This window comes from Canis aureus, chromosome 20 (genome assembly GCF_053574225.1).
Source record: "Canis aureus isolate CA01 chromosome 20, VMU_Caureus_v.1.0, whole genome shotgun sequence".
Classification (NCBI taxonomy): domain Eukaryota; kingdom Metazoa; phylum Chordata; class Mammalia; order Carnivora; family Canidae; genus Canis; species Canis aureus.
The window spans coordinates 23,462,696-23,474,718 of record NC_135630.1 but is presented as its reverse complement, the minus strand read 5'-3'; the positions used below and the strand labels follow the sequence as shown (position 1 = coordinate 23,474,718).

Below are 12,023 nucleotides of genomic sequence, written 5' to 3'. Positions count from 1 at the left end.
AAGAAAGTAGGAAGATAACCCACAGAAGGGAAGAAAATATTTGCAAATCATGGATCTTATAAGTGGTTTGTATTCAGAATGTATAAATAGCACTTGCAATTCAACAATAAAAAGGTAAATAACCCAATTTAAAAATGGCCAAATGATTTGAATAGACATTTCTCCAAAAAAGATGTGCACATGTGGCATATCCATATGATAGTATAGTATCTGACACTAGAAATACTGAAGTACTGATACATTCTGAAACACAGATGAGTCTTGAAAACATGCTAATTTCAAGAAGCTGGTTGCAAAAAAGCCAAATATTGTATGACTCCATTTATATGAAACATCCAGGAAAAGCAGATTCATCATGGCAGAACCTAGTTTACTGGTTTCCAGGGGCTGGAATGAGGGAGAATGTGAAGTGAGTGCTAATGAGTATGGGGTTTCTTTTTGGGTGAAAATGTTCTAAAATTAAATAGTGGTGATGGTTGCCTAACTTCATGAATATACTAAAAACCACTGGATTTATATTCATGTAGATTATATCTCAAAGTTATTTTGTTTTGCTAGTTTCATAATTGTGGTTGAAATGGCTATAAACAATGTCCCTAAACGAAACTATATTTATATCTAAGAATTGTGTATATAACCAGTGTATGTAAAACAACTGCATTGTTAAAATTAAGAAGAATGAAATCAACAGATTAAAATTTAAGATTGTCATTATTAAATAGTAAAAGATATATTCAATCAGTATCCCTATTGCCAATTATCATCATCTAGTTAAGGTTCAAACATTGAAGAAGTGGTAATGCTTTTTCTTTGAGTGGCAAATGAAAATGGTATCCTTCAAGACATCAGTATATTTGAATGTTTAAAATATATATTTAAGATAAATAACTGTGGCAGTGGTTCCAGAAAATATGATTCCATAGGTCGTCTTTGTCACTCGTTATTGGGAATTCCATATTCTACTAATTGCTCAAAACAAAAATCTTTGTTTTCATTCTTTCTTTTGTACCTCATATTCAACCTGTCAAGAAATCTCATTGGTTCTGTCTTCAGAATTTATCTTTAATCCAGCACTTCTAACCACAGCTATCTCTACCACTCTAAGCCATTATCAACATTTGTTTTAATATTTCAGTCATTCTCCTAAATGGTACTCTTTCCTTCAGTTCTTGTTCTACTAAATGCCTCTTTTCACATAGGAGACTGAATGATCCTTCTAAAATATAAATCAAATTATGTCCTGCTTATCAGAATCTTCAAGTGGCATCCTGTCTCACCAAAAGTAAAAGCCAAAGTCATTAATTGGCTTACAAGCCCCCTCCCACCCCCCCACCCCCCGCCATCAATAATGTCCTCTCCCACTAGTGTTCTCTCTTACTCCCCTTCAGTCACACTGGCCACCTTATTGCTCCTTGAACAAAATAGCATGTGACAGCCTCTGGGCCATTGCATTTGCTGTTCTACCTGAAGTGCTCTCTACTTCAATATCTGCTTGACTTATTCCCTTACTTTCAATCCTTTGCTCACATGTTTTTTTTTTTTCTTTTCTGATGACCTTATTAATATTGAGGTCCCAGGAACTAGCTATCCCCCTTCCTAACTTTTTCCCCCTCTGTAGCTTATTATCACCTTCTAATTACTCTGCATAGTTTTTAAATTTATTCTGTAATTGTCTGTGTCCTTCTACTTTAATATAAAGAAGGGAGATTCTGTCTGTTGCTATCTCTAGGGCCTATAACAGTATCTGACACATAGTTGTCATTCAATAAATATTTACAGTATGTCATTCTAAGGAAGTAGGATTTTTCCTGAGAACGATGGAAAGCCATTGATAGATGTTATTTAATTGTATTTAGCTATCAATATATAGATTTTATATTTGCATTTTATAATATTACCAAAGAGAAATTGGAGAAGCTAAACATAGGAATTACTTCTTTTTCTCATGTCCAAATTTTGCAGAAACACACTATTTGGACCATAACATAAGGAACACCACATACCATTTCCTTGATTAAAAACCTTGATTAATTAAATAAAGGATAAAAGTTTTTACAAATTTTATTTGCCAACTTGTGAGCATGAGGTACAGCATCAGTTTTGTATGTAAATTTATCATGTAGCATTGAGAGATTTAAAATGAAGCAACACTATCATATGTGGAATCAACAGGAGTGTTGAAAGTTTTGGTAGGCAAAGTTGGAGTGGGAGAGAAAGATGTGTACAGTAACCCATCTGAAGTTCTGACAAAAATTATTTCATCATGAGTAAGCAAGGAAATTATTATTTTTTCTAATTTTGGCCAACAAATAGCCTGTAGTAGTTATCCATTTTATAGTGTTCTGGATGGAAAAAGTTAACTGCTTCTCCAATAAATGAGTGCCTGAATTTGAAAGGAGCAGAACAATGTGTCCTTATAAAAACAACCTTCTTTGTTGATTTCTACTATGCATGGTCAAGAGTATGTCCTGATTTCTTTGGATGTTTATAATCTGAAATGAAACATTGGCCTTTCCATAGAACTTTTCCATCTTCACACTACTCTTAATTGTTAAATGGCATGGTTTTACGGTTTTCTCTTTGTGGTTAGGCTGTATATATTTTTTTTAATTGTGATACTTAGTTATACCAGGATAGATAAAGTCTGTTTTTCACAATTACCATAACCATTTAGTGTGACATGTAGTTTATTTCCTAAGAGTGTATTTTCTATTAATCTACATATTGCTAATTTTCTGGCCAAAAAGAACGGAAAGAGCTGTTGTCTTAAATTGGATAGCTGATTGAGAGACTATTGCTTCTGCCCCACTGAGCAGATAACAATCAAAGGAAGACTTGGGCACATCATTTGTGATATTTCTTCTTGGGTTTATTTTTTCATACCTGTTCCTTCTTGGATTCATATAATTTACAATTATATGATAATTTAATTTTATAAAACACAAATGTCAAGATGTTAAAAGTGGATTCATTAATCAAAGTAAGTAATATTTATTAAAAGAAGGTTGTATTAACATGACCGAGAGACCCCTGTTGTCAAATTGTGTGAGTTACATGGACTTAAGTTCGTGTTCTCAGCCACACAAAGAGTGATAACTGGAGAGAGATGTCATTTTCCCCTTTCCTATTTTTGTGCAATAGAGTGTTTCTCGGTTGAAGTATTGCCTCCATTTCATCAAATAGGGGCAAACCAATATTTTATAGTCTACTTTTACCCATGAATATCTACAGTTTTTGCAGAATTTTACCAAGAAAATTGCCATACTGAAATCTTTTACATTCTTTCAAATATCCACCCCCTAACAGTTCCACTGGATTTCAGTGTTTGCTTGGTCATGTATATTGGGCTTAGAATTCCTATCCAAGTCCTAAATAAACCAGTAACTAGAAATAATGTAGGTAAAACATGAAAGTTATGAAGTTAGTAGGAAATGGTTAACCTCCCACTGTCTCCAAATTTACTATTCAATACAAATTATTTCCTCTATGTCTCCAGATATTAAGAAAGCTTGGTGGGGGGTGGGGGAGCAGGGTGATTGGCATCAATGAGCTTGCTTTCCCCCTACTCAATCGTTCCCAGTTGCTTCTACTCAGGTGTTTAGCCTCAGAGAGATTCACTTTCTGAGAAAAAAAACAACTCTCCAATTTTAAGTCGGTTGAGATCTAAGATGGAAAAACAAAGATAAAACCACAAACCCATGGCATACAAAAGAGATTTAGATCTTCCATGAATGAGCAGTCGTAGAAACAACCATTATATTTTAATTCTGTCAGCAATATGCTTGTGACTCAAAAATCTTGTGTAACTAGGGATATTATTTCATGGGCAAACGTTTTATTAAATTGGAAACTTCACATTTTATGGTTGACCACAATAAAGAGATAGCTCAACCATATCTGAACCTAATTTCTAAGAATACAGATGCTTTCAGGCTTTATTAACTATTTTTCTCCTTTAATTTTTTAAAGTGTTTAGATATTTGAGAGAGAGGAAGAAAGTGTGCGTGGGGGGATGAGCACAGGGATTGGCAGGGGAAAATCCCAAGCAGACTCCCTGCTGAATGTGGAACCTGATAGGGACTCAGTTCCATAACCCATGAGAACATGAGCTGAGCTGAAACCATGAGTTGAGCACAATTAGCCACCTAGGGTGCCCCTTTCCTCAACTTTATTGAGATAGAATTGATATACCAAAAAAAAAATGCACGTATTTAATGTATGTAATTTGATGAGTTTGGACATAAGCATACCCATGAAACCATCACCACAATTAAGGTGATAAACATTTATCTTATTATACTCTCCTCGTTTTTCATAGTAATAACACTTAACATGAGCTATGCCCTGTTAATTATTTTTTTTTGAGCAGACAATATAATATTATTAGCAATAGTCACTATATTTTACAGCAAATCTCTCAGAACCTATTCATCTTGCACATGTGAAATGCTATACTCATTGAAAAATAGCTTCCCATTCTCCTGTCCCACAGCCTCAGGGAACCACCATTCTACTCTGTTTCAATAAGTTGAACTATTTTAGATACCACACAAAAGTGGAATAATGTGGTATTTATCCTTCTGTGACTTTTTTTTAAGATTGTGTTTATTTTAAAGATAGTGTGAGCAGGGGGAAGGGCAGAGAGAGAGATCATCCCAAGCAGATTTAATGCTGAGTGCAGAGCCTGATATAGGGCTTGATCCTAAGACCCTGAGATCATGACCTGAACCAAAATCAAGAGTTTGATGCTTAACCAACTGAGCCACCCAGGCACCCCTGGTGGTTAAATAAGTGACTAACTTATTTCAATTATCATAATGTCCTCCAGGTTTATCCATGTTTTTGTATATAGCAGGATACCCTTTGTAAGGCTGAATAATATTCCACTGTGTGTATGTACCATATTTTTTTTATCCATTCATTTATCGATGAATATTTAAGTTGTTTTCATACTTTGGCTATTGTGAATAATGCTGTAATAACATAGGAATGCATACATCTTTTGAAATCCTGATTTTAATTCTTTTAAAAATACCAGAAATGGAAATGCTAGATCACACAATAACTATATTTTTAATTTTTTGAGGAACCACCATATTCTTTCCTTAGCTGCTGCACCATTTTACATTTCCACCAGCAGTGTACAAGTGTTCCAATTTCTCCACCTCCTTAGCAACATTTGTTATATTTTAGGCTTTTTACAAGAATAATAGCCATTCTAACAAGTGTGAGGTGATAGAGGTGATAGCTCATTGTGGTTTTGATTTGCATTTCCCTAATAATTAGTGATGTTGAGCTTCCTTTCACATATATGTTGGCCATTTATATCTTATCTGGAAAACTGTCTATTCAAGCTCTTTGCTCATTTAATCAGGTTATTTAATGTTGCTTTTTGGCTTTGAGTCCTAGGGGTTTTAAAATATATTTTAAATATTAACCCAATATCAAATATATGGCTTACAACTATTTTTTCTCATTCTGTAGATTGCCTTCTGTTCTTTTGATTATTCTTTGCTATGAAAAAACTATTTAGTTTTGATGTAGTCCTACTTACAGATTTTTGCTTTTGTTGCCTGCAATATTGGTATCATATCTGAGAAATCACTACTAAGATCAATGTCAAGATTTTACTATATGTTTTCTCCTAGGAGCCTTATAGTTTCATGTCTTGCATTTAAGTTTTTAAGCCATTTAGAATTGATTTTTGTGTATGGCATAAGACAAGGGTCTAAGTTCATTCTTTTCCATGCGAATACCCCATGTTCCCTACACGATTTGTTGAAAAGATTATCCTTTCCTCATTTTGCATTCTTGGCATTTTTGCTGAAAATTAATTGAATATATATGCATAGGTTTATTTCTAGGCTCTCTATTCTGTTTCATGGGACTACATGTCTGTCTTTATACATCATATCATTTTAATTGCTGTAGATTTGTAATACATTTTGAAATCAGAAAATATAATGGCTTCAGCTTTGTTTTTCTTTCTCAAGATTGTCTTGGCTATTTGGGGACCTCCATTGTTCCAAATATATTTTAGGATTTTTTTTTTCTATTTCTGTAAAAAATGTCATTGGGATTTTGAAGAGGATAACATTGAATATATAGATTTCTTTGTATAGTATGGGTATTAAACAACATCCATGAACATGAGTTGTCTTTCCATTTACTTGTGTTGTCTTTAATTTATTTTACCAATGTTTTGTAGTTTTTAGTGTATACATCTTTCACTTCGTTTAAGTTTATTCCTAAGTATTTTATTCTTTTTGATACCATTGTAAAAGTGATTATTTTCTTAATTTCTTTTTCAGATAGCTCATTGATTTAGAAATGCATCTGATTTTCATATGTTAATTTTGTATCCTGCTACTTTACTGAATTTGCTTATGAGTCTTAATAGGTTTGTATGTGTGTGTAGTCTTTAGGGTTTGCTACATGTGCAATCACATCATCTGTGAAGAGACAAATTCCACATCACATTTTAGGATCTGAGACTTATAGCCTTTCAGTTTCAGGTACCAAATTCAATGTCACATAGAATACCCTCAGCCACAGGTAACAGAAGCCCTTCTTCAAATTGGCCTGAACACCAAAGACATTTATTTCATGTATTAGGAAGTCTAAAAGTGGGATAGACTCCAGAGCCAATTGATTTAGCAGCTTAGAGATGTTATAAGAGACCCTAATTCTCTGCTGCCATGGAGTGGACTTCCTGCCAAAATGGTAACTCTCATGGTCATAATATGCTTGCCAGCAACCACTAGAATAATATACTTCCTTGATTATTTCGTTTTGGTTTTTTTTTTTTAAGATTTTTTTTTTTTTTAAATTCATGAGAGACACAGAGAGGGAGGCAGAGACAGGTAGAGGGAGAAGCAGGCTCCATGCAGGGAGCTTAATGTGGGACTTAATCCTGGGCCTCCAGGATCTCACCCTGGGCTGAAGGCAGCGCTAACCCACTAAGCCACCAGGGCTGCCCCTTCCTTGATTATTTCTAATAGGAGACTGACACTAGCTCTTTTTCCCAGGAACTCCAGTAGGTCCTTGATCCATATTGGCTTAGGTTTACTCATCCCTCAATTAACCAGTTCCAGGGGGCATAGTCTTATCATGATTGGCTTACACTAATCTTCTGAAATAAAATGGATGTTAGGAACATTAGCTCCAATATCCTCTATAGCCAGGTCTTTGCCAGTGTATTCATATGTAAATGAAAGTCCTAACTTCCTAATATCTTTTCTCTAGCCAACTTTATCACTGTGCTCTTATACTGAAGGTCTTAGAGTGAAGACTATTGTGCATGAGTAGATACTGGCAGAAAAATTATTTAACAAAGCCATGCATCTCTCAGTTTACTTGTGGCTTAAGTCATTATCTACAACCAACACTTTATTTTTATTATTTATTTTGATTACAGTATAGTTAATATACAGTGCTATACATGACTCGATCATCATGATAAGTGAACTCTTAAATCTCTTCACCTATTTCACCCTATCCACCTCTCTGCTGGTAACTGTCAATTTGTTCTCTGTAGTTAAGAGTCTATTTTTTGGTTTGTCTCTTTTTGTGTATTTGTTTGGGTTTTTTTTTTCTTAAATTCCACTTACAAGTGAAATCATATATTTGTCTTTCTCTAATTTATTTCACTTAGCATTATACTCTCTAAATCTATCCATGTTGTAGCAAATAGCAAGTTTTCCTTCTTTTTTATGGCTGAGTAATATTCCATTGTGTATATATACCACATCTTCTTTACCCATTCATTTATCGATGGCCACCTATGCTGCTTTCATGATTTGGCAATTATAAATAATGCTGCAATAAACATAGGGTATATATCTTTACAAATTAGAATCCTCATATCCTTTGGGCAAATACTCAGTAGTAGAATTACTGGATCATATGGTAATCCTTTTTTTTTTTTTTCATTTTTTTAAGATTTTATTTCAGAGAGAGTGAGCACAAGCAAGGGGTGAAGTGAAAGGGAGAAGCAGAGTCCCCACTGAGCAGGGAGCCCAATGTGGGACTTGATCCCAGAACCCTGGGATCAAGACCTGAGCCAAAGGCAGACACAACCAACTGAGACACTTACTATTTCTATTTTTAATTTTTGAGGAACCTTCAGACTATTTTCCAGAGTGGCTGCTCCAGTTTACATTCCCACCAATAGTGCATGAGGGTTCCTTTTGCTCTGGATACTCTGTTGTTTCTTATGTTGTTGATTTTAGCCATTCTAACAGATAAGAGATGATATCTTGTTGTAGTTTTGATTTGCATTTCCCTGATGACAAATGATGTTAAACATCTTTTCATGTCTGTTGGCCATCCGTATATCTTCTTTGCTCATGTCTTCTGCTCATTTTTATTTGGATTATTTAGGGGTGGTTATTTTTTGGTGTTAACTTACATATAAATTCTTTATATTTTTTTAAACACTAACCCTTTATTGGATATATCATTTGCAAATATCTTCTCCTATTCAGTAGATTGTGTTTTACTTTTGTTGGTTGTTTCCTTTGCTGTGCGGAGGACCTTTATTTTAATATAGTCCCAATACCTTATCTTTGCTTTTGTTTACCTTGCCTCAGGAGACATATCAAGATATTATTATAGCTGATGTCAGAGAAATTACTGCCTATGCCCTCTTCTTTATGGTTTCAGGTCTCACATTTAGGTCCTTAATCCATTTTGAGTTTGTTTTTGTGTATGGTGCAAGAAAATGGGTCCAATGGCATTTTTTTGCATGTAGCTATCCAGTTTTCCCAACATCATTCATTGAAGAGACTTTTTCACACTGCATATTCTTGCCTCATTTGTTGAAGATTAAATGACCATATAACCATGGGTTTATTTCTGGATTCTCTATTCTTTTCCATTGATTTATGTATCTGTTTTTGTGCCAGTGCCATACTGTTTTTGCTATAGCTTTGTAGTATGTCTTGAAATCTGGGATTGTGGTACCTCCAGGTTTGTTTTTCTTTTTCAAGATTGCTTTAGCTAGGGGCAGTCAGTTAAGCATCTGACTCTCGATTTCAGCTCAGGTCATGATCTTAGAGTCCTGGGATGGAGCTCCACCTCAGGCTCTGTGCTCAGTGAGCAGTCTGCTTGGGGATTTTCTCTCCCCTCTCTCTTTCTCTATCCCTCCCCCTGCTTTCACTTTCTCTCTCTCTCTGTCTCGTACATAAGTACTTTTTTTTTTTAAGATTGCTTTGGCTATTCAGTCTTGGAGTTCCATATAAATTTTAGGAGTTTGTTGTAGTTCTGTGAAAAATGTTGTTGATATTTTGATAGGGATTACATTAACTATATAGATTGCTTTGGGTAGTATGGACATTGTAACAATATTTATTCTTCTAATCCATGAACATGGAATATCCTACCATTTGCTTGTGTTGTTTCAATTTCTTTCATCAGTGTTTTATAGTTTTCAGAATACAGCTCACTTATCTCCTTCATTAAGTTTATTCGGAGGTGTTTGCTTATTTTTGATGCAATTGTATATAAGACTGTTTTCTTAATTTCTCTTTCTGCTACCTCATTATTAGTGTGTAGAAATGCAATGGATTTTTGTATATTGATTTTGTGTGCTGCAACCTTATGAATTCGTTTATCAGTTCTAGTGTTTTCTGGTGGAGTCTTTAGAGTTTTCTATATATGCCATTTGCAAATAGTGAAAGTTTTACTTCTTCCTGGTCTATTTGGATACCTTTCATTTCTTTTTTTTTATCTGGTTTCTGTAGCTAGGACTTCCAGTACTATGTTAAATAACAGGGGCACCTGGGTGGCTCAGTGGTTGAGCATCTGCCTTTGGCTCAGGTCGTGATCCCAGAGTCTTAAGATGGAGTCCCACATCAAGCTCCCCACACGAAGCCTGCTTCTCCCTCTGCCTATGTCTCTGCCTCTCTCTGTGTGTGTCTCATGAATAAATAAATAAAATCTTAAAAAAAGATAACAGTGTTAAAAGTGGACATCCCTGTATTGTTCCTGACCATAGAGGAAAAACTCTCAATTGTTCCCCATTTAGGATGACATAAGCTCTTGGTTTTTCATATATGGCTTTTATTATGTTGAGGTATGTTTCCTCCAAATCTACTGTCTTGAGGGTTTTTATCATGATTGGATATTGTGCTTTCTCAGATGATTTTTCTGCATCTATGGAAATGATCATATGGTGTCTATCCTTTGTCTTGTCAGTGACACTTTAATAATTCAGTAAAGCAACTGGACTCCCTATATCATTTAGGAATCTTTAAGGTTGTAAGTGACCCCAAAAGAGTGGCTTAAAACAAATAGTTTTGTATCACAAAAGAAATCTGAGCATATGTATTTGCTTATATTGGCTCTGTAGCTTGACAATATCAAGATTACTGTCTATGATTTTCAGCCCTTTTTATATAGGGTGACCCCTCATAGTGACAAAATGGCTGCTGCAATTTCAGATATCAAGTTTATATTTTAAGCAGGAAGGAGTAAAGGTGACCCTACTTATATATAATTAGCCAGAATGAGTGAATGACCCATGGCTTCCCCTGGCTAGTAGGCAACTAAGAAGGGGCCTGCAAACATAATATTTTCTTCACACTATGAACTTGACGATGTATGTAAGCATACATAATTCATTATAGAGTAATTTACTTTCTTCCAGAAGATGGAAGTGAGTTACAGGTGATGATAGGCATAAATTTCTAGATATGTCCAGTCTAGCTACCCTGTTCTGTATGAGTGCTGCAGGCTGTTTACTTGTGGCAGCTCTCCTAGATATGGGAGACTCTGCTAAGCATAACCCCCTCTTACCTTTTGGTTTTCAGCCCAACCTCCTGGGTTCCTGTCCTAAAGAACCCAGTTGGTCTGGTGAATTGAATCACAATTGAGGCCGGAGGAAGCTGTGGTTGACCTGTTTTCTTTGTTACCCCTATAAAAAGCCTATATGATCTATTCTCATAACTCTTTCACAGTGTCTATTTGAGGAATAAGGGAGTCCTTATCACTGTCTTTCTTCTTCCGTCCCCCAAAGTGGCTTTTGTTATTTTGGATTGGCAAGCTCTGACAGACTATGAAGGAAATTTTCCCTCCTTACCTAAGCCTCAAGAGTTGTCCTTTTCTTTGCTTCAACTCTATTATCCCTCTTTATCCCTTATAACTCACTGGATACTGGGTATGAAGAGGCTACAGTAGATGGAGAAAGGACTAAAGCAAAAGGGATTTCATTTTGGCCTTCATTAAGTCTTGCTTTGTTCCCACAGCATTTAGGAGCTGGATGCAGAATAGGACAAGACTGGAGGATCTACTTCCCACACCTCCACCATTCTCAGATTCATCCTACTCTGAACAGAGAAGAGACTGAAGCCCTTCTGATGACTCCTTGGAATCCCAGACCTACTAGGAACCAAGGCAGCAAGTAGGAGGTAATTGTCTTCTGTTGCCTCCGGTTCCTATTCTCTTCTGTTAGAACAGAGCATTGCTGTCCTCCATATGAACTTCCCTTCTGAGCCTGCTTCTTAAATTCTATAATAGAATTCACCCCTCCTACACTAATGGTTCTGTTCTAAGGCAAAAAGAAATAAAAAAAATTACTTTAGATTTCTGAGTCTAAGGACCTGGCTAATTGTTTTTCCTTTTGGTGCTTAATGGAATATAGTACATATTTTCGTTTTTTGATGGAAACTGGTCATTCAGACATAAAAGTGATATACGTGTAGAACATCAACACCAGAGATCCAAACACAACTCATGAATGGATGTGGCTTCCAAGGCAATGAAGATTAGGTAGTAGGAAGTGTTCATAGCCAAAGACGGTAAGTGGTGACAGCATTTTACGTGTACCCAGGACTCCCTGTGTTCTTTTCCAAACACTTCAGGTTTTATCAAAGAGGCGTAAGTTTACAATAAGCACTTGATTGTTTGGAAGGACAAATTTTTGTAAGATTTTGGGTTTTTTTTTTTTTTTCATCCCAGTGCTGGACACAGTACTTCGCGAAATACTCAGAAGCTGCCCTATGTCGGTTTAACAGTCTCTCAGT

At 35.5% G+C, this 12,023-nt stretch overlaps 1 protein-coding gene across 7 annotated transcripts in view; it reads left to right on the top strand.

Moving 5' to 3' along the window:
• ADAD1 (adenosine deaminase domain containing 1) overlaps positions 1–11,583 on the top strand; it is a 98,705-nt gene extending 87,122 nt beyond the window's left edge. For all 7 annotated transcript variants that reach the window (XM_077861132.1, XM_077861131.1, XM_077861134.1 and 4 more), the window contains one exon: positions 11,247–11,583. In XM_077861132.1, coding sequence (XP_077717258.1) covers positions 11,247–11,405 — 159 coding nt within the window. In that variant the 3' untranslated portion in view covers positions 11,406–11,583. The remainder of the gene's footprint in view (positions 1–11,246) is intronic.
• The last annotated feature ends 440 nt before the right edge of the window (positions 11,584–12,023 follow it).